Here is a 23228-nt window from a genome sequence, read left to right as displayed (position 1 = left end):
CACCTCAGCCAACAAGCAAAATCAGCAAATCAGTCACAGTTTTATTAGATTCTGGATTTAAAAGGCCCTGATCCAGTCAAGGGGAAGGCGGTAGCTCTGACTCTTAGATGCCACCAGCCAAGGGCTGTCTAGCACCAGATCCACTCTGCCAAGTAAGGACTGGGCCAGTTCTTGGCACAGATGTGTATATGGGAGGAATAATGTCCGGGAAGCAGAGGGCCTCTGTGCCTTTAGCCTGGTCCCTGTAGGCCCCAGTCCTGCTGGCATAGCCACTGGCTTGTGGTTCGGCACTCTGTGTACTCTCTGCTCTGCTCTGGGCTTGTAGACATGTCTCACCAGTGTACTGAGGTACAGGAAGGCAGTATGTCTCCCTCTGCCAGCACTTGGAGAGACAGAGACTAGGAGGTGTGGGAGGCAGAGAAGCTGACACCTCCAGCATCCCACAACTGGGCAGAGGCATTTGGGGCAATGTTGACCTCTTATAGAGGTCAAAGAAGACAGGTAAGGAGGGAGCAGTAAGTGTGGTCATAGAGACTGCCTGTCCCCAGTCATGTGTACAAGGTGTCCAGGACCAGGTCAACAGCTGAGGAGTGAAGGATGCGGTGACTTGCTGGCCTCGGAATCAGGTCTCTCTACTTTAAGCCACTGCATCTTCTGCTGGTGCTGCTGAACAGCATCCTGCACACGGGCGTCCATCATCGCCTCCGTGAGGACTCCATCCTCAGATGAATATGCCATGGCCTGGTAGAAAAGAGGGTGCAGAGAGGCTAGTTGCTTACACAGGGAGGCCAAGGCCCTCAATCTAGACCCAGAGACCACCTTAGGCACCAGCACAGTGGGCACAACTGAGCCTACTAGTAGCCCAGTGCCACTGCTGTTGAATCTCTCAATAACTTTCTAAAATAGAAAGCCTGAACAGAGTTGTTTCCCCTGTGTACACATAAAGGTAACTCCCTCTGAGCAGGACACAAATGCAGAATCCTCATAAGCCCCTACATTATTCTGGCTCCATTTCCCAACTGAAGCATACACCAGGTCACACAGCAATTACGAAGGCCAGATTATGCAGTCGTATACTTTACAGGGCTCCAGAACTGCAGCTGCTGCTGCCAGGCCCCTATCCTCAGGGTATATGTTGTTAGTGTGAGGTTTCTCCAACAGAGCCACATGGTCCTCTCTCGATAGGCTGCTCCTCTTCATGTCTATTCCCACGGGATGACAGTGGCCCCTCTCACTTCTTTATCCTCCCCGAGGATGGCACTCCAGGACCAGCCAGCAGGAGTTTGAACTGGTCAAGTTGTACCCTTCAGATACTATATAAAGGGACCAGGGCTCACAGGTGGTGAGACTGCACTCCTGCTGTTTTTCTGCCTGAAGCAGAGCGTGTCCCGAAGGCATCAGCACAAGGTATGGAGAAATCTGAATGCAAGGAAGGGGACACTCCAGGCAGAGAAATTTCCCGCCCAGGGTACTAGGACACACAGTAAAGGAACTGGATCGCAGTCATATATAACAATTCTGCGGAGACACTGTCACCTGGGAGGAGATGACCATAATGGTATTTTGTCTCATCTGGATAAGCAAGATGACCAGGAACAGATGAGGTCCACTGTCCTACTGTGATTCACTGTAGGGAAGTCTTAACCCTAAAGCCAGACCACCAACTCCGAGAGGTGGTTGGAAGCCATGGGTACTCTCTCCCAGATTGAGCTCACCCATGGCCAAAAGCAAGGTGGGCAGCTATACTGGGCTATACTGAGCTATACTGGGCTATACTGGAGCTATACTGGGCTATACTGAGCCCCAGCTGGATGGACTGGGTGGCAGCTCTCTCTAAGTAGCTACACCTTGCTAACAGCCTAGTAGAGGAGAGCTCACCCACCAGCTAGCCTAGGAACTCAGGTCAGGTGGAACAAGACAGACATCAGGGCTCATGCTGTGGATATCCTGGGCTGGACACAAGCAAGCCAAGGTGGAGGTAAAGAACGCTGTAGAACAGCGACACTCACAATCTGCCAGAGACCAGCATCTCTGCTCAATCTTGCAACTGTTTTGTAAATCTAAAACGAGTCAAATGTTTTAAGTTTAACTAGGTGTAGTGGTTCGCCTGTAGTACCAGCTTCTCTCAAAGCTGAGGCAGGACTGCTTGACTGTGAAGTTCAAAGCCAGGCTAAGCAACATAGTGAGACCCCAGGTCAGAAATGAGTAAACAGGAGCTTAGTAGTTAACAGCACTTACTGATCTTGCAAAGACCCAGGTTCAGTCCCCATCACCAACACTGGGTGGTTCACAACCACCTGTAACTCCAGGGGAATCAGTGTACTCTTTTGTGTTTTGTGTTAAGACAGGGTTTCTCTATATAGCTGGCTGGCTTGGAACTTGCTATGCAGACTAGGCTGACTGCAGACTCATACAGATCTGCCTGCTTCTGTCCCTGCTGGATCTAAAGGTGTGTGCCACCACTCCCAGCCTCATGTCCTCATCTAGCCTTCAAAGACACAGGCATGCATACAGTGCACATGAACATGCAGGTGCTCATGCTCACACATAAAATACATACAATATATCACACATATGCATAAAATTAAAAAAAACTAAAAAATATTTCAAGAAATAGTCTTCCTTAAACCCTCAACAATGAAGGGGAAAGGAAAGAGGAGGAATACTGTTTAGTATCCACCACACTGTCACCACCCCCCTGATGAGCAGGGTTGCAGAGTCCTCAATCAGAACCTGATGCATAAGTACTGAGAGCTGCAGGCCAGTCCAGTAGGTGAGACCTGTCTTACACAAGCAATAACAAAGCCTAAGCCCAGCCTTGTGGAACACATCTGTAATCTCAATACTTGGGAAACTGAGGCAGGGGAATTTTAAGAGAATTCAAGGCTATCCTGGGCTACAGAGTGAGACACGTCTCAATAAACGAAAGCACATCCCCCCCACACCCCCATCAAACCATTTCAGTATCTCATTTTTTGTGATTCAGGGGTTTAGGCCCAGGAATGCACATAGGCAGACCCTCCTAGCACCACTACATTTGCAGCCTCACTTCAATTTTAAAATGTTAAGATAGGTTTTCATTGTGTTGCCCAGGCTGATCTTGAACTTGCAACCCTCCTGGCTCATCTTCTGAAGTAGTAGGATCACAGGTGTGTGCCATCACATCCTGCTTGTGTAACGGTTTCTTAAACATGACATGATAGACAACAAAAAGAAAAAATAGATAAATCAGATGCCATCAAAATGTAAAAGTTGTGTACACAAGACAGAGACAGATGGTTCTCCATGAATGTGTAGCTGGCCTGGTCTACACAGCAAGTTCCACAACAACAACCAAAATAGAATATTACCAATAGAATAAAAAGACAGTCTATCCAATGGAAGAAAATATTTGTAAATCACATATCTGGTAAGAGGTTAATAGCAACATTATGTAAGGAGAAGAGGCCCTACAAACTAAAACCCCACAACTTCAAGGCTGAAAGAGGGCAGTGTGAAGAGCACTGGATGCTCTTCTGAAGGACCCAGGGTGAAGTCCCTGTACCCACATGGTAGCCCACAACCTCATCTGTAACTCCAATTCCAGGGGCTTTGACATCCTTTCTTCTGCAGGCATCAGACTCTCACACGATATGCAGACATATATACAAACAAAAACACCCCACATAAAACAAAACAATACAGGTATGGTGATACACACCTTTAAGGCCAGCCTGATCTACAGAGTTCTAGGATAGTCAGAACTACCCAGAGGGACTTTGTCTCAAAAAACAAAAACAAGGTGGTTAAGATAGTATTCTATGCTTAAGGTTTATGTGTGTGTGTGGGGGGGGGGGGCGCACAGTGAATTCCTAGGAGGGGTGATTGCAAAGGCAGGAACTTGTGTTATCCTAAGATGAATGGAAAATAGAGGCTGCAGAACAAGGAAGGGTCTGTGTGATGTGCATGTACTCAGGAGTCCTATGGGGGTAAAAACAACAGCATCCAGGTCTGTGTGTTATTCCATGGCTGGCAGGACCTAGGCAGCACCATGGGCAGTCCTCTTGTATCTCCTGTTCCTCTCCAGAGAACAGCCTAGATGAACCTGCCTTAGTCACCCTGACCAACTGCCAGGACCCTCAGGGAGCATGTCCAGCTCTCCCTGGTAAAGCCTTACTTGATCTGATGCTACTCACTGACAATACACTAAAGTGAGAGAGGTGAGCTATCTTGGTGAGAGCTTTGTGAGCCGGGTAAAATGCTGAGATGAAATCAGTGTATTGCCCCATAATATCTAACATGCCAAAGGTCTGACATCCTCATAGGTATATACTTAGAGATCATCCTCAGAGGAAGTAATTTCATTGAAATGAGGGCACAGAAAGAGTCCGTGGGCCGGGCGGTGGTGGTTCAGGCCTTTAATCCCAGCACTTGGGAGGCAGAGGCAGGTGGATTTCTGAGTTCAAGGCCAGCCTGGTCTACAGAGTGAGTTCCAGGACAGCCAGAACTACACAGAGAAACCCTGTCTCAAAAAAGAGTCCCTAGTTCCTTAGAATTCATACACAAGACAAAAGAGCTCACAGATGCTGTCTTATCATATGAAGACCCAGCAAAACCTTGACCCCTATTAGCCAAAAAAGAACCTTCAAGGTCTGACCATGTTGACACTAATCTTTGTACTTCAGCCTCCAGAAATATGGAAAGACAACTTCTTCATTTTTAAGCAAGCCATCTGTACTATGACCATCTCCCTGTTCTCCACCATCAGTTGTGGGAACGGACCTGGAGCAAGGACAGAGCAGAGCCCTTGACCACACAGCGTAATGCATCTGAGGTATATATTGTAGCAGCTAAGCCAGCTTATATGTTCCTAGTGTACCTAGTGGATGCAAAATCCAAACCTAAATGGGACTGTCCCATGCACACCTAGAAAAGCACTGCCAAGTTTAAGTGGCTTGCTGTCATTTGGTTACAGAAAGATGGCTACAAGGACATGGTGAAGTTGGTGCAAAGTTTGAGATGGCCATAAAACCCTCCATCCCATCAACATGGCTTTTCTTGACAATACCAAAGGCTGAAACTCCTAAACTGCCCTGGCCCTGCTGTAGGAGTTCCCTGCCACAAGACCACGGATCTGTTGCTAGGCAGCTTCCAAGAAAAAAAACCATGATGTTAGGCAATGACAATAGGCTACTGTGGCCCATGCCTTGAGCCAACAACACCCTTGTCTAGTCTTAGAAGGAATGCTCCTGCCTCCTTTAACATGAATGTGTCCTAAGCCAGATACCCAAGAATACCCATGCATGTAGCACACATCGTTATCTCAACTTCTCTGAAACTGTCTAACAGACAACCCTAAGCAGCAGCCCTCTAGACTTCTCCACAGACTCTTGCACATCTGCCCTAGCACCCTGACACCCCCAAGACTGTGACAGTGCTCCAGATTTAAAGCAGCAGCCCTCTAGACTTCTCCAGAGACTCTTGCACATCTGCCCTAGTACCCTGACACCCCCAAGACTGTGACAGTGCTCCAGATTTAAAGCAGCAGCCCTCTAGACTTCTCCAGAGACTCTTGCACATCTGCCCTAGTACCCTGACACCCCCAAGACTGTGACAGTGCTCCAGATTTAAAGCAGCAGCCCTCTAGACTTCTCCAGAGACTCTTGCACATCTGCCCTAGTACCCTGACACCCCCAAGACTGTGACAGTGCTCCAGATTTAAAGCAGCAGCCCTCTAGACTTCTCCAGAGACTCTTGCACATCTGCCCTAGTACCCTGACACCCCTAAGACTGTGACAGTGCTCCAGATTTAAAGCAGCAGCCCTCTAGACTTCTCCAGAGACTCTTGCACATCTGCCCTAGTACCCTGACACCCCCAAGACTGTGACAGTGCTCCAGATTTAAAGCAGCAGCCCTCTAGACTTCTCCAGAGACTCTTGCACATCTGCCCTAGTACCCTGACACCCCCAAGACTGTGACAGTGCTCCAGATTTAAAGCAGCAGCCCTCTAGACTTCTCCAGAGACTCTTGCACATCTGCCCTAGTACCCTGACACCCCCAAGACTGTGACAGTGCTCCAGATTTAAAGCAGCAGCCCTCTAGACTTCTCCAGAGACTCTTGCACATCTGCCCTAGTACCCTGACACCCCAAGACTGTGACAGTGCTCCAGATTTAAAGCAGCAGCCCTCTAGACTTCTCCAGAGACTCTTGCACATCTGCCCTAGTACCCTGACACCCCAAGACTGTGACAGTGCTCCAGATTTAAAGCAGCAGCCCTCTAGACTTCTCCAGAGACTCTTGCACATCTGCCCTAGTACCCTGACACCCCTAAGACTGTGACAGTGCTCCAGATTTAAAGCAGCAGCCCTCTAGACTTCTCCAGAGACTCTTGCACATCTGCCCTAGTACCCTGACACCCCCAAGACTGTGACAGTGCTCCAGATTTAAAGCAGCAGCCCTCTAGACTTCTCCAGAGACTCTTGCACATCTGCCCTAGTACCCTGACACCCCCAAGACTGTGACAGTGCTCCAGATTTAAAGCAGCAGCCCTCTAGACTTCTCCAGAGACTCTTGCACATCTGCCCTAGTACCCTGACACCCCCAAGACTGTGACAGTGCTCCAGATTTAAAGCAGCAGCCCTCTAGACTTCTCCAGAGACTCTTGCACATCTGCCCTAGTACCCTGACACCCCTAAGACTGTGACAGTGCTCCAGATTTAAAGCAGCAGCCCTCTAGACTTCTCCAGAGACTCTTGCACATCTGCCCTAGTACCCTGACACCCCTAAGACTGTGACAGTGCTCCAGATTTAAAGCAGCAGCCCTCTAGACTTCTCCAGAGACTCTTGCACATCTGCCCTAGTACCCTGACACCCCTAAGACTGTGACAGTGCTCCAGATTTAAAGCAGCAGCCCTCTAGACTTCTCCAGAGACTCTTGCACATCTGCCCTAGTACCCTGACACCCCCAAGACTGTGACAGTGCTCCAGATTTAAAGCAGCAGCCCTCTAGACTTCTCCAGAGACTCTTGCACATCTGCCCTAGTACCCTGACACCCCCAAGACTGTGACAGTGCTCCAGATTTAAAGCAGCAGCCCTCTAGACTTCTCCAGAGACTCTTGCACATCTGCCCTAGTACCCTGACACCCCCAAGACTGTGACAGTGCTCCAGATTTAAAGCAGCAGCCCTCTAGACTTCTCCAGAGACTCTTGCACATCTGCCCTAGTACCCTGACACCCCTAAGACTGTGACAGTGCTCCAGATTTAAAGCAGCAGCCCTCTAGACTTCTCCAGAGACTCTTGCACATCTGCCCTAGTACCCTGACACCCCCAAGACTGTGACAGTGCTCCAGATTTAAAGCAGCAGCCCTCTAGACTTCTCCAGAGACTCTTGCACATCTGCCCTAGTACCCTGACACCCCAAGACTGTGACAGTGCTCCAGATTTAAAGCAGCAGCCCTCTAGACTTCTCCAGAGACTCTTGCACATCTGCCCTAGTACCCTAACACCCCAAGACTGTGACAGTGCTCCAGATTTAAAGCAGCAGCCCTCTAGACTTCTCCAGAGACTCTTGCACATCTGCCCTAGTACCCTGACACCCCTAAGACTGTGACAGTGCTCCAGATTTAAAGCAGCAGCCCTCTAGACTTCTCCAGAGACTCTTGCACATCTGCCCTAGTACCCTGACACCCCAAGACTGTGACAGTGCTCCAGATTTAAAGCAGCAGCCCTCTAGACTTCTCCAGAGACTCTTGCACATCTGCCCTAGCACCCTGACACCCCAAGACTGTGACAGTGCTCCAGATTTCGGCCAGAACATGCTAAGCTAGTGACAGCATCGCCTCATCCTCTCCTGAGTGACTCATTAGTCCTTGATGTGATCTCAGTGGAACCAAGGGCACAAGCCTAGCCATGCTTGGAACAACCTTCAACATAAAACTCCCTTTGGGAGATTAGGTCGCTATTTCAGAGTGGGTTGAGTTCCAGGACCTTAACTCACCTGCCATGCCACAGCAAGCTGAGCAATCTCCCGGCCTGACATTCCCTCCGTCAGCTGGGCGACCTCTGAGCATTTCTTTCCGTAGTCAAACTGGGCCACCTTCAAGCGTCTGGAGGAAGAGTTCCCAAGTGGGTCTGGGCTGCCATGGCTCTACATAAAGGGGGCTGGGGAGATTGGAGAGCAAGGCTGCCCAAGATCACACTTGATCAGATGCTTCCACCTGAACTGGACACCATTAGTGAGTGGGCTTTTTTTTTACAGCCATAGTTGAATGAGGTGAACTCTGCCAGATATCCCCAGCCTTCCTTCCTGACCTGCAGGAGATGCCAGGTTGGAACCAGGCAGGGTTGGCAGATGGAGCTATGCTCTCCCAATCTGCCTTCACTCCTACTTACTAGACCCAGCTTATGACTACATATTCAGCACCCAAAGAGCAGGTGTAGTTAAATGCCCAGCCAGTGATGAAATTCTAACAGAGCAGGTAGATTTCTAGGTAAGAAATACAACAGTTAAATAAAGGGACCCATAATCCAAATTTCCAGCAATAAAACATCTGACCAAAAGTCACAGAAATACATAAAACATGAATAGAGATTGCATGCCTAAGCTGAGGCTGGGGATATGAGGCTAGCAGGAGGCAGGGCACTTGACCAGCAGGGGTGGAGTATGGGCCCATAGGAAACAGCAGGGCCAAGCCATGTTTTCTCCAGAACAGTAAAAGGCAACAGGCAGCAGGAGGGATTCAGGTCAGGACATGGTGTCTGAATGCCATGGAGCCTGGACCCCAGGAGACGGCTGAAAGCAGAGCAGCCTCTGCTGATGGGGGATATGGGAAGTATACTAGACACAGCAGTGAGGGCCTGTACCAAGGCTTCCTCATCAGCATGGCTTCTCCCTGTCTCCACAGGGCTGCAGAGCAGCCTCAAGGAGTGTCAGGGCAAGTATGCAACTAGACAGGAGAAAGCCATGTCACACATAGTCAATAGCTGACTATGACTATTACCAGAAAATCACAGACTGGCCTGGAAGATGCCCCCTCTTTAATTACAACCTCGAAACCTGGTACAAAGCAAATGTGGTGGGTGCCACGTGGAGGTACCACATTCTCCTGATAACCAGGGTTCAGTGACTCAGACACTTAAAATGTGAGAACGGGCTGTTGGGGCAGGCTTACAGCGGTCCTCCCATAAAGAGCAGTGCAAGGGCTAAGGGTCCCCATGACAGAACCACCTTTGCCAGGGCACATGTACAGAATGTGACCCCACACAGATGGCCTAAGCCCCAGGGAAATGAAGCACTCAGACAGGTTCCAGGTCAGTAAGGGGAACCCCATGGGGCTGGACACTTACTGCTTTCCTTCTGTGGCCGGCTTAAGAACATACTTGTCAAAATACATTCTCACCAGGCGCTCTCGCTCCTCCCGCTGTGGCAGGGCAAAGCAGACCATCTCGTCAATGCGGTCATTGATGGCCCAATCAAACTGCTCAGGCTGGTTACTGGCCAGGACCAGCATGAACCTGCAGCCACAAAGTGCACGCTGAGGGGTGGTCCAATCATGAGTCACTCAGGGACTTAAAGGTCTCTTATGCCTCCTCAGGTAAACCTGACAGATGGATGTAACTTGGCAGCTCTCCCTTTCTTCCTTGCTCCCTTCCCTTCCACTTTTTTTGTTTTGTTTTTGAGAGATGGGGTTTGAATCCAGATCAAGTGTTCAATTACTGAGATGTACTTGTCACCCCTGACAGCTTTTTAACTCAGGAAACCCCAGGCCCACCAGGCCATTTGTACATGACCACAGCAAGTAAGTGGGTGTTTGTATGGATAAAATGGCCACATATTTACCAGAAGGCTGGGTCTTGCCTTAGTGATAGGAAAGCTAAGGATAGAATAGGGGACCTGGATGAGAGAAGCTTATCTGACCATAGGCACCAACCCTACCAGTGGCTTCTGGGTAAAATCCTGGGAGACAGCTCTTACTGGGGTCTTTTTCAAGGCCTAGATGCCACCCTAGTCCCAGTATCGCAGACAAAGACCAAGGCTCCATTCTTTCTACACATGACACTTGGATTAGCTCCCAGGAAGAACAAATGCATTCTGGGCTCAAGCCTAGGTGCTAGTACCCTGAAAGCAGTCTTGACATATTTAGTAACAGGAGTGTCTTCATTCAGCTGCAGATGGATAGCTGGATGTCAGAAGGCATAAGGTGATGTTCAAACTGAGTGACCATGTTGACAGGGACGAACCTAGCAGACTTTCTCATGTCTCATATTGCCTTTCTGAAATGGGCCTTCAAGAGCCTTTCCAAGTAGAAACATGAAGATAGCCCAGACAGTTGCCCACCCACATACTATGTACTGTGTTCATGAATCCATGATTGTATCTCAATTATGCCTTAGCTCCCTTGTGAGGAGAAAGACCTAACAATGCCCAGAAGTACTCTGCACAAGAAGCTAGGGGCAGGATTGCACTTACTTACTACTGTGTTGTCCTGTCCTGTGTAGGAATGCATTCAGAGTAGCCCTGAGGTCTTCACTTATCTTTTCCTACAGAAAGAAAACATTCAGCATCACTCTCCAGCCTGTGGAGCAGTTCTGTACACGGCCAAGTTCAAGTGTCCACAGGAGACACTGCTGGGAGGGAAAGGCGGGGTTAGGAACATAAGCCTGATCTGACAGCCAAACCCTGGATTCCTGCTAATACAGAATCACCGAGAGGGCAGGTGTGGTTAGTAAGGGGTACATGTTATGTTATGCATCTCCAAGACCCTGGTTCAATCATAAACTTCCCAAACTTAGAAGGAAAAGCAACTGAACAGCAGCCTCAGCTTGTACAGCATGAAGACCTAGCCTTTCTGTGCTCTAGGGCATTGCAACCTTTAAGCTGGTCCTCTGCTAGATTGGCTTAGAGCACCCAGCTCTGACCAACTCCCAAAGATAGACAGGGTTCCAGAACACTCACAGTTGCTCGCTTCCTGAGGAAGGCATCTGCTTCATCCACAAAGAGCAGGAGGCTGTGAACCAGAGAATGGTCAGGCAAGAGGATGTTTGAATGGCACAAGCCAACATCAGGAAGGTGCCAGAAGCAACAAGAAGTATAGTGCATATCCCTGGAGAAGCTGCCCCACAGCAAGAGCACAGGTCATGCCCCATCAGGGATTCTTCACATGCTGGCCCAGTAAAAACAGAGCTCACAGCCTCCAGGACCTTGACACCAAGAGCCCAACTGCAGCTCTGATGGCATATGCTTGTCCTACCCAAAAGTCTCACTCAAGGCCACAAGACTAGGTCAGAGTAAGAGCTGAGATGCCCATGTTCAGCATCAGAAAGAAGTGCTTATCTAGGGTGAAAAGTCCAAAGGAAAGGACATACTAAGGCACAGTAGCCATGCCAGGGATCCGTGGCCATGCATACTGCATGGGCTGGTGTGACAGTCTCAGCCAACTCTCAGAGGGTCCAAAACAGTCAAGGAGGCCTAGAGCCATTCCCTTCCCCATTTGAGCTAGCTCTTCACTCCTGGCAATAAATATATCTGATTGGCAACACCCTTGTACTGGAAGCTTTCTGTCTATCCTCAGTATGACATTTTCTCTAAGGGACCCTTCAGTATAAGCACCCATCCCTAGCTGTCTTCAGAAGAGGCTACCCATGGACTCCCGCACAACTTCAAGCACAGGAAAGGAGAGAGGCATCAGGGCCTTAGCTCCTGATACCTGGTGGGTCCCTAGGAGTAGAAACCTATGTACATGGGGTTATATGCTCACCCTCGTCGGCTGGTGCTTGCCCAGTCGAAGACCTTGTGCATGGCAGTCACACCCTCCCGTCCCATGGGGGCCACGTCCCCGCCTGTCATGATGGCGTAGTCCATGCCTGAATGCAGTGCAAGTTTCTGGGCAGAGAGGGGTGGGGAAACAGAGCAGATGTTCCCTCCAGAATCCCAACCCTACAGCTCCACCAGCCAACCCTGGCTAGCATAGACAATCTTCCCCCCACCCCCCCCAGGACTGGTAGCCCGAGTGACGGCAGTGCTCTGAGAACCAGTGACAAAAGCTGCCTGAGTGTCAGGTGCCAAGAAGAACCACGTCTCCCCTTCCCAGACAGGGATTTTTACCTTAGCAAAGAGTGTCTTGCCAGTCCCTGGTGGCCCATACATCAGAACGTTCCTATACAGGCTTTTGTTCTTCTTGGTATTTCTTGTTGCAATGGCAATATCTCGAACCCGTGCCTCCAGGCTAGGCTGCCAGAGCAAGATGAGGTTTGGAGAGCCTGGTCTCCCAGCCTACAGACAGCCTTAGGGAGTGGAAGGACCACAGGTATTCTAGTGCAGCCCACTCCTGTGGATACCAGACTGGCCTATGGGGTATCTGAATATAGGTTTGGTTGACAGTCACATGTATTTCAGGATCCCAAAGCCACAGAATAAGAGTCACATAAACACAACAGCTCAACTCTGCTGTCCATTCCCCGGGGCCCACAAGGCTTCCCAAATCACTTACACTGAGGATGACGCCCTCCAACGCATCCTGGGGTCTGCTGACCAGTCGCCTGCTGACCTGGTAAGGGACAGCACCACAGTTGGCAAGACACAGAGCTACCATAAGTACTGCCCTACACAGTCCAAGACTAGCACCCCAGTGTCAAAGCTGAAAAGTGTCTGTTGTGGGGTCTGAGTGATTGATCAGCTCTTTATGGTGGACCTTTATCTTTCCAACCTCCTGTGCTAAATGTCTGAAGAGACCCACCTGAAGCCAGAGAACAAGCCTGTCAGAGAGGACAGAGAGCAACTGAGCCTGAGGGATGCACCTAGATGCCATGCTACATTGACACTTAGATGAGAAATGCTATGGCAGGACAGACTCTGAGCATCCCATGGGTAGTCATATAATTAGATTATATGACTAACAGGCCCCATTGGTATAACATAGTTGTGAGAAAACACCTATGCCAGCATGAAAGGGAAATTAACCATTGTTTGGTTAAAGGGAGAGCACAGAGAAAATGCATATCGCTTGTTTGTGATATGGGAAGATCTCTGGCAAGGATATAGAACCCTGAACCCTCACTGTGGCCATACCTGGATGGGATGCCTCAGTGCCTCCAGCACTGAGATACGGGAGGTCTCTCTCACCAGGGACGGCTTTCCCAACCGGGCCTCAATATACCGACCAGCAACAGAAGTAGCATTCTTGGCAGAATAGACTCCAACAGCTAACAGTGTCAATCCAGCCACCTGGGACAGAAAAATAGCAGTCTATGCTGCACCTCTGCCCCGAAGTTCATCCTGTGCTCCAAGAACAGCTAAGGAGCCATAGCTGCCTACATTGGACCCTGGCTGGATGCCTGATCCCATACCACAGCTGGCCAGTGCACTTGCACACTTCAGGTGACAACAAAATCTTTATCACTGGCACTCTACACCACAATACTTCTCTTTGTGCCTTGTAACATGAATCCTCAAAAGCAGAGGCAGCAAGATGGAAAGTGGCTGGCTGTACAGGGCTAGATACGCTCTTAGGGTCTTGGCTTCCACTGCTCTCTTACCATTGAAAAAGTTAAACTTCATTCTTAGAAAACAAGGCTAACCACAAGCCATAAATTCCTTTAAAAGTCAATGTATTAGCATGTCAAGAGTTCCATAAAGAGGGGGCATCTTCCAGGCCAGTCTGTGGTTTACTGGTAAGTTCTTGCCTAGCATTCCTAAAACCTCAGGTTCTGTCCTCAGCACCCTAAATAATAAACGTGCCTTAGAGTGAGTTCCAGGACAGCCAGGGCTACACAGAGAAACCCTGTCTCAAAAAACAAACAAACAAACAAACAAAAAAACCAACCAAACAAACAAACAAAAAACCCCAATAATAAACATGCCTTCAGCACTCCCCTTCAGTGGATCAACCTCTGCACCTAGCTAGCATGAAGTCCTCAGTGACACCCTGAAGAAGCTTTAGATGTCAGAGCCCATCTCCTACATTGCAGACCATCTCTTGCCTCATGGAGTTGTGGAGTCGGCAGGGCATACACTACCAAAAATGCCAGATGGCCAGGCACGATGGCAAACACCTTTAATCCCAGCATGTAGAAAGTAAAGGCAGGTGGATCTCTGAGTTTGAGGACAGCCTGATCTACATAGCAAGTTCCAGAATAGCCATAAATCAGAGCTATGTTAATTGAGAGAGCCTGTCTCCAAAAAATAAAAATAAAAAAAAAAAAAGGCAGATAAAAACAAACAGCCCAAAGCTGGAGAGATGTCTTAGTGATTAAGAGCACTGTCTCTTCTCTCCAAGGACCTGGGTTCAGTTCCCTGAACCCACACAGCAGCTCACAACTGTTTGTAATTCCAGTTCTAAGTAATCTGAGACCGTCACACCAATGCACATAAAATGTATTATTTTTAAAAGTAGTTAACACTACCTTCTCCCAAAGACAGTGGAAAGTGAGTTCTAGCCATTCCTAGCCATTGCCTGGATTCAAAGTTTGAAGCCTCAAGGTAGGCTGCTACTGCCATGACTAGATGTGACTTGTCCCTCTAAGTCTTATATGATGAGTAGTCTCATGCAATGCTGCAGTTTGCAAAACCTCACAAGTGGGACCCGGAAGTCATTAGGTACACTATTCAGACTTTCTAACACCAAATAAACTGCTTGTTTTGTAAGTTATTCAGCTCTGGGTACCTTGTTAGAGCAATGTAAAATGGATTAAAAGAAGACTGAAAAGTCTGAACTGCCCCTAAACCCAAATACTCCATCTGTCTCACTATAGTTCTTACAGAAAGTTGTTACAGCTCAGGTTCCTAATCTGAGCTGGCATACCACTGCCGAGTGTATCTGCAAGATACCAGGTATCCCCACAGCCAGCAGGTAACAGGGAAATCACTGGAGACTGTGCCCTAGAGTTGCCCACTAGTCTTACCCCTAGGGATATAAGGTAGTACACACCGTGGCTGTCACTTTGTCCCAGTCTGTCACAAAGGCACGGAATCCTTCACCAAACAAGGTGCCAGCTGTCCTGCATGGGGAAAAGTCACATGACTTTCTTGAAGAGATACTGGACAAAGTCAAAAAGAAACTAATGAAGCCCTTTAAGTCTTTCAGGTCAGTCTCAAAAGATGAGTCTACCAAGGTAGAGGTGTTAAAGAGCAGACCCAGAGCTGTAGGATAAAGAAGGATAGAGGCCCTTCATGACCTTCAGTGACTCACTAGCTTGAGCTGGGAACCACAAGGCAGATGGACAGCAGGCACTAAGTTCTGGCTGCATCCTTACTTGATAGACTCCAAGATGGTCTGGCGATGTTCTGCAGCCTTGAGTCGAATCTGTTCCCGGATGATGTCGGCATTCTCTCGATCAGCCTTGGCCCGTGCTCGGGCCTCAGCCTCCACTCGCAACATCTCGTTTTTATGCCGCAGTTCCATCTCGCGCTCCACAGTGGCTGTCCCACAAAAAGGCAAAGACAAGTGTTCTTCAGACCATATTATGTCTGCCTCTGCCCACACTGCTGACATGCACACACAGATCTAGATACTGCATGGACCAGGGACAGCACAGTGTCACAGTGAATAATCCACCCTTCACAGCAAGCCCTTCTAGCAGTTGGAGGACCCGTGACCTGGCCTGGACCACCTCTCAGATGACATTTTAAAAACAAACAAAAATGTGGATGAAAAGGACAGAAACTTACTTATACTGACATCTAACTATCAGAATACCAGCGAGGTCACAGGGTGTGATAATGTGAACCTATTTGTCAGCAGTAAGAACAAAACACCAAGCAATGAGCCAACTGTCATTGCACAGTGACACCAACAAATTGCCTCAAACTTTTCCTGACAGACCCCTGGAGACAGGAAATGTTCTCCCTGCTGAGACACATGTGTGTAAGTGGCAGGGTGGCCTGATGATGATGTTCTACCTCAGGAGCTAAACATGGGCAATTTTCCTACCTAAATCAGTTCTGGACCTTTCTGCTCAGGAGCCAGAGTCAGCTCTGTGAAACCGAGGCATCCGCTGTGTCTGGTGTCAAAGCACATGCTATAAATGCAGTCCTTAGCTGAGATCTCAGTGAGTCTCCGAAGGGGCATTTCTTAAGGACTAAGATGCCCAATAAAACCACCCATCCTTGGTGACCCCCTACCTCGCCGTATGGCCTCTTGCTTCTGCACAGATTCCTCTTGTTTCCTTAAATTCTCTTCATTCAGAAGTTGCTGAGAAGTCACATTAAAGTTAAAAGCTTTTGAAAATCAGAAAGACAACAAAAACCAAGCCAACAAGTTGCAGCTGCTCTGAGCCAGGAATACTTCTGCCCACCTGACGAATCTCAAATTTCTTGGGGCTCTAGCTGGTGCATTCCAATGCAGACACATCTGATGTAGACCCAGGACATGTACACATTAAGGGACTGGCTTCAGAGCTGCCCCACCTGCTGAGGCAGAAGCAGCCTTTAAAGCAGCTCACCAATATGGTTCCAAAACCTCCAGAGCCTGCAGCTCTACTCTATGGTTCTTACAGAATTCTGATCTCTGACTACTGCGATTAACAGATATAATGCCCCAGCAAACAAAACAGAGACATAAGCCTGCTGAACTCCTGTAGCAGGAGCCAGCATGGATCAAAGGAGGCCTATCTAGGTTTTGGGCAGTCCAAGTTCCCTGTCTTCCACCATTCACTGACCTTGCTAGTTAGGCACCCATCTAGCAAGAACCCTTAAGGGTAACAAAAACAAAACAAAACAAAAACAAACAAACAAACAAAGCAAAACAAAACAAAACAAAAAAACCAAAAACAAACAAACAAAAAAGCCCAAACCATGTCTATTGTGGAAGCATCACAAGAAATTATGTGCATGGGTTTATATATGTGCTCTGATATGTCTATACACATATCTATATGTAGAGCACACCTCTGCCTTTAGGTGTGTGTCTGGGCACATTCACTGTGTACACAGGCCAAGAATATGAACATACCAGAGCCTATGTTTGAGAAAATCCACCCAGGACCAGAAACACTTGCATTCTTGTCTGAAATTCAACTGCATAGTTTCCTATGTTACTTCAAGAACACTGCATGTCTCTCAGAGGTATGCCTTGCTTACCTGTTGTTTCAGCTGGTCCTCATAGCGTTGTCGAGCTAGCTTATCCTGGTACTGGGCCCTCTAGAGAAGAAGACAGAAGTAAAGACTCACTGTGGCTGGAGAAGCCACTAGAACAATCAGAGAACATGATCTGGACCTACCCTGGAGTGCCTGCTGAGGTAAGCTACAGATGAGTTGCCACCTCCTACAAATATGCTGATACAGAATGGCCCCGTACCAAGGAGTTCATGGGTTCGGGGTGATTTGTTTTGTTTATTTTTATAGTAGTGGTCCAGGTCTCAGTACAACAACAACCACTTAGTAAACCCTCAGTGAGTCAGTGACTGAAAGATCCAGAGAGGCATCCAATAGTCCACCCCCGACTCATGGCTGCCTGTGCACTTACAGCCTGGTGCTGCCGAGTCTCTTCGCTCAGGGTTTTCCTTCTTTCCTCAGCTTGCACACGGATCTGTTCACTCTTTAGTTGCTCTACAGCAGCTTCATACTCCTACAGAATGCAGGAGAACCTGTGTTAGACTCACACCCTTGACAGCCATTCCATCGTGACGTAGATTACGAAATGGCCGGGTGTTATTCACCTCCTATCCTGAGCTCAGGATGCAACTATGTTGTACAACAGACAGGGACTAAGGATGGAGCCGATTCTGTGCTCACTGAAAACCCTGGCATCAAGTGTTCTGTTTTATTTTTGTTTTTTGTTTTCAACATAGGGTTTCTGTGTAGCCCTGGCTGACCTGGAACTTCCTCTGTAACCAGGCTGTCCTGGAACTCAAGAGATCCTCCTGCCTGTCTCCCAAGTGCTGGGATTAAAGTGTGTATGACCACATCCAGCTTCAAGGGTTCTTCTGAGCACTGAGAAATAAAATTTAAAAAATCAGGTATGATGATGCATACCTGCAATCCTAGCACTTAAGAGGCTGAGACAGAAGGATTGACAAGAGTCAGGAGGCCAGCTTGGGATACACAGAAAAACTCTCAGCCAGGGGTATCATGGAGCATGGGGTATATTCCCAGCACTCTGGAGGTAGAACAGACAGATCTCTGAGTTCAAGGCTAGCTTGGTCTACAGAGTAAAACCAGGATAGCCAGGGGTATACAGAGAAACCCTATCTAAAGAGAGAGAGAGAGAGAGAGAGAGAGAGAGAGAGAGAGAGAGAGAGAGAGAGGAAGAAGAAGAAGAAGAAGAAGAAGAAGAAGAAGAAGAAGAAGAAGAAGAAGAAGAAAGAGAGAGAGAGAGAAAGGAAGGAAGGAAGGAAGGAAGGAAGGAAGGAAGGAAGGAAAAACTATCTTAAAACAAAACAAAACCCCCCAAATTTCAAGAAAGATCCCCTGCCTTTAAATGCTGACATACCTCACCTACAACTTCCCTCTCAGACGCCTCTCTACTAGGGTCATAGCCATATATGCTCAGCTTCCAGCCCTTACATCCCTCAATTCCTTCACAGAATAGAGGACACATCCATAGTCTGTCCATCCATAGTACTGGTCCTTCCCCACCCTCATGGCACTAGCCCACAGTTCACCTTGAGCTTAGACTGTTGTTCCAGCTGCAGTGTCTGCTCCTGCATCTGTGCAAGACTCAGTGCCTCCTTGGCATGGCCTGTAGAGGAGAGGAGAGAGGGTATTAGTATGCTACCAATGGACATATCTGTGTGGCTAAAAATGGAATCTCTCACTCATACTAAGGGGCTTTCTGAGAAACCGTAACACTCAGGCTTGTGCCTTCTCAGCCAGTCTCACCTGTACCTAGATTCACAATAACCATTCCTTTCAAAGCTGCTGTCCCATCTCCAACAGAGAGCCTGGTGAGTTTGGGTATGCAGCTTAGTTGTTACAGAACTTGCCCAGCATGCAAAAAGCCCTAGGCTGGATCCCTAGCACTACACACAATCAAGAGTCAGATGCATGCCTGTGATCCTCATATTCAGAAGTTGGAAGCCAAAGGATCAGGAGCCCAAAGTCATCCTCATCTGCACAGTGAGTCTGAGAATAGCCCAGTAGCCATGAAGCTTTGGGGGAGGGGAAGCATGTAAGAGCTTGGTAAGTGTTCAAGGTCCCATCCCCAGGGGATCACACTGCCAAGAGCTCCATCAGAAAGACCACCACACACTCATCCAGTATCAGGTTGTGGAACAATAACATGTCATTTTTCAGTTAGGGAAGCAGAGTTCTAGCTGGTGATTATAATCTGTAACCATTAATGATGTAAAACACATGTGGGCAAAAAACGGATGAGCAAGGATCCAATATCAGACAATGCACCTAGATTATAAATATCTTCTACATTTTTTGGTGTGTCGGGGGCACTGATGTTTGTCAATACTTAGTGGGAAAAACTTTACTTCTAGTACATTCCAAAGAGGCTTAAGCATTAGGTCTCCAAATTTCCATGATAGTTTTCCATTACTAATACCTTATTGTAAAAACTTTCTACCACAGAGAAACATGGGAGTGAAGATCACCAAGGAAGCCCATACTTAATACAACAATGTCCCTGTCTTGCTTTTTTAACCCTTACTTTCTATCCCCATGTCTTCTCATATTTTTGAACTCTTCAAGGCCAGCTGCAATTTCTTCAAATGTAACACTCATGTCATTAGCCAGAGCTTTACAACTGTTAGTGATATGAGTGCCAGGAGGGAAAACGGCGTAAGACAGGAAGCAGCATGGTTTGAACATTTCACAGGTTTAGATGACCATAGCCAATGTCTTGACATTTGGGATAAATTTAGACAAAACATGCAGTTTGGCATGAACTCTTCCAGTGGGCAACAGTTTCAGAGCTTGGGGAGGACCTCCCAAGCCAATCTCCTAAACTCTCTGATCTTCAGTGACCAAGACAGAAGACAAAAGAACTCACACCTGAGGAGAGAGACAGCAGCAAGGCACCGCCCTACACCAGTAAGCTTCGAAGCCAAGTGTTAAGCAGACTATGACAATGGCCTTTGATACACCGTCTCTCTCTGACAGGAAAGGGTTGGGGAGAGAAGCACCTTCTGGGGCCTCATCTCAGCATCTTAGGCAGGATGGAGGTGTCACAGTCCAACAAAGCTGGGGCCAAGCCCCAGCTCCCGTTTACTCTTCATGTGGCTTTAGCTAGCTGAGCTAACTTCCCTGAGTCCATTTTCTTGTGAAAGGAGTCAGAACAGGTAAACTTCAGCACAGGTTTAGTGCTCACTTGAGACTGCCCTACAAGAAAAGGGCACAGATGGGGGCATGCAGAACCCATAGAAGTTGTTGCTGGCCCAGAAGAGAGAGCTCTATTAAACAGAGTAGAGGCCAAGGCACCGAACCGAGACAGGGAATGCTCTGGGAAAGAGCTCCAGGACTGCCAGTGCAGGCACCTGGAGAACAAGTTACATGCAAGAGTGATCAAAATGTAGCAAAGGGATGGACCTATGTTCCCCATAGTCTGTATAACAGCCTGTGTTAGTGGGACTAATAGCTAAGATTTAATTCTGAAATTCTAGGTGTGTCTAGAGAGTGATCTCCCCATACCAGGAGTTACCAAGAGTTGTCCCCTACATCACAGTGTAACAGGACATTGGATCATCTGTCAAGTCTTCTAACACTGGAAATGCCTTGAAAACCAGCCAACTTTTCTCATTTCAACCCAATCACTAGGCTTCTCTAGCAAACGTAAGATTATTTACAAAATTCCTGGTCCCAAATCTGAAGGCTTTGACTGACTATATGGAGATTTGAGTCTGTGGGGCTCAGAGATCACTGCCAAGAGTTGACAAGATCTCACTGTGTAACCTGACTAGTATAGACCAGTCCAGCTTCAAACTCAGAGATCTGTCTGCCTCTGCTTCCCAAGTGTCGGAATTAAAGGCATAAGCCAACAATCCCAGCCCAAGACTCACCCCTCCCCCCCAAGAGCATTGACTCACCAAATGCCAGACCCTCTCTCAGAGGCTCTGCATATATACCTATTTAAATTAGGGCTTCCCTATAGGATCTTTTGAAAAACAAAATCCATGCATAAACACAAAGTTGAAAACAACATCCTTCAGTCAGTATTTATTCAACATCTGCTACATTTCAGGCTTTTAAAATTTTTTTATGTACTTGAGTTTTTGCCTGCATATATGCATGTACATGCCCTCAGAAGCCAGAAGAGGTCCTTGGATCCCCTGGAGCTGGGGTTACACAAGGTTTTGGGCTGCCATATAGGTGCTCAGAATTGAACACAGGTCTACTAGAATAGCAACAAGTACTCTTAGTCATTCAGCCATCTCTGCAACCCCTTATTTCAGGCTCTTAAAAAGATTTCAACTAGCTAGGCATAGTGGCACATGCTCAGGAGGTGATGGCAGGTGTAGCTCTGTGATTTCTCTGACAGCCTGGTCTACATGAGTCTCAGACAGGGCTGTACAGTTTTTATAAAAACAAACAAACAAACAAACAAACAAAAAAAACAACAACAACAACAAAAATCCACCTTATATTACATTTTGGCATATCAAAGCAAAAAGGGCATTTGTTGGGGAAATCCTGGGCTTTGGGATCCAGCCAATAATAAAACCTGTCTCAGAGAAGATCAGCTTTTACAGTCACCCTCACTTCATGTTCCACATCGGAATGCTATCATCCAATAATAAACACAAAATCTACTATCTTCTTGCTAAAACCAAACGCCTTTTGAAAAACGCTCCCCATGCCGGGCGGTGGTGGCGCATGCCTTTAATCCCAGCACTTGGGAGGCAGAGGCAGGCGGATTTCTGAGTTCGAGGCCAGCATGGTCTACAGAGTGAGTTCCAGGACAGCCAGGGCTATACAGAGAAACCCTGTCTCGAGAAACCAAAAAAAAGAAAAGAAAAGAAAAACGCTCCCTTATTAAGTGGGGGAGATTACTATCAACTACCACAACACTGGATCGCCTGGTCTGGCTATGACTTTTGGCCTGCACCACGTGGAGGCGGCAAGAGAGCCCAGCAGTGTCGCTAAGGCCAACATTGGCACAGGGTCTCTCCTAGGTCCTTCGTGTTGACAGCTGCAAGTGCAAGAGGATGACAGGATCTGGGTCTCCCCAAACGCAGGGCGGCTCTGACCAAATGTTCCATAGCGGCCGTTCAGGTCACCTGAAACGTACAGCTGCAGACGACCACTGTGCTGCTAAGATGTCAAGAGGACCAATGTCGCAAAGGCAGCTAGTGCCTCCGAGAGAAACCTCCCATTTCCCAGGGCCTCGGCCTGCCAAGCCTAGCCCGCGCACTCACGCGAGTGCTCCAACTCGCGCGCCGCTTTGGCCGCACGCTCCAGGCCCGTCGGGTCGAAGTTGCTCCATTTGTCCTTGGGCGATGGCCGGTCTCCCGCACCACGGTCGCCGCCACCCTCCGCCCCAGGTTGAGCGGGCGGCAAGGGCAGCGGAGGCCCTGTGCCTTCGCCCTTGGGGCCCTTGATGCCGAAGAGCCACGACATGGTCTGCGAGCTCCGCGTACCCTCGGTGGACCGTACTCGAGCGTGACTCGCGGGGCTATTAGCAGTCACCACGCGCCGCGGGCGCGGTTAACTGCGCAGGCGCGACACACACCTCTTCCTTCTCAACGACGGAAACCTGCGAGGGCCAAAGGGCTCTCAGCCACTGGATTGGACGCTGAAACAGGGACGCCACTGGCGTCGGTGGCTTGATTTGCCCAGCTTTCTAAGGAGGCGGAACTGGACGGAGCTCCTGGACCAGGCAAATAGGAACAAAGTTTTCGCAGTGGGTGTGCCTTCATCCTAGAAAACTCCTTTTAGTCATGGTGCTATTGCTATGGTTCTGGGCTCGTTCTGTATCTGTTGCTATAGGCATTTATGGAGACGCCCCAGCCACAACAGAGGCCACGGAAGATCAGAGACACTGGACCCACACCACGGAGGGTCGGAACTCCTCTGCTGTGAGTCCCACCCAGAGAGCAGAAGAGGAAGGGAACACCTGAAGAAGATGGTGGGCCTCCCGGATCTAACCTCTTCAAGACTCCGAGATGCCACAGGTTGTGGCAGCCAAGGGCGAGGTAACCGGGGTGAGGCTGCCAGCCCGAAGGCTGAGAGAAGGGGCGGCCCCGACCGTCCCTGCTGAGACCCCACGCTTTCTCGGAACCGGAGTCATGCATATCTGTGGCTGCTTTAAGCGTCTCCAGGCCAGTGGCTCTTACAGCCAAGCGTGAATAAGAATAAGGGAGATACT

General features: G+C 48.5%; 1 protein-coding gene across 2 annotated transcripts; it reads right to left on the bottom strand.

The window, feature by feature from the left end:
• Nucleotides 1-21: 21 nt before the first annotated feature.
• On the bottom strand, nt 22-22485 carry LOC117709009 (ATPase family AAA domain-containing protein 3A). 2 transcript variants are annotated; one of them, XM_034503057.2, is made up of 16 exons: nt 22279-22485; nt 18580-18656; nt 17442-17543; nt 17057-17116; nt 16100-16169; nt 15232-15397; nt 14907-14976; nt 13049-13204; nt 12471-12527; nt 12086-12211; nt 11739-11863; nt 10937-10988; nt 10451-10521; nt 9328-9495; nt 7979-8087; nt 22-741 (listed from the first exon to the last, which is right to left on the bottom strand). In XM_034503057.2, the coding sequence occupies exons 1-16, from the start codon at nt 22478-22480 to the stop codon at nt 577-579; spliced, it is 1776 nt and encodes a 591-aa protein (XP_034358948.1). In that variant the 5' UTR covers nt 22481-22485; the 3' UTR covers nt 22-576. The 2 variants fall into 2 exon arrangements, 1 of the variants encoding a protein (XP_034358948.1); XR_013110277.1 differs by having other exon boundaries at nt 602-741; nt 9381-9495.
• Nucleotides 22486-23228: the final 743 nt, after the last annotated feature.

The sequence above is a fragment of the Arvicanthis niloticus genome, chromosome 5 (assembly GCF_011762505.2).
Source record: "Arvicanthis niloticus isolate mArvNil1 chromosome 5, mArvNil1.pat.X, whole genome shotgun sequence".
In the NCBI taxonomy this organism is placed as follows: Eukaryota; Metazoa; Chordata; class Mammalia; order Rodentia; family Muridae; genus Arvicanthis; species Arvicanthis niloticus.
Note: the sequence above shows the minus strand (reverse complement) of the source record. Positions and strands in the feature narration are given on the sequence as shown.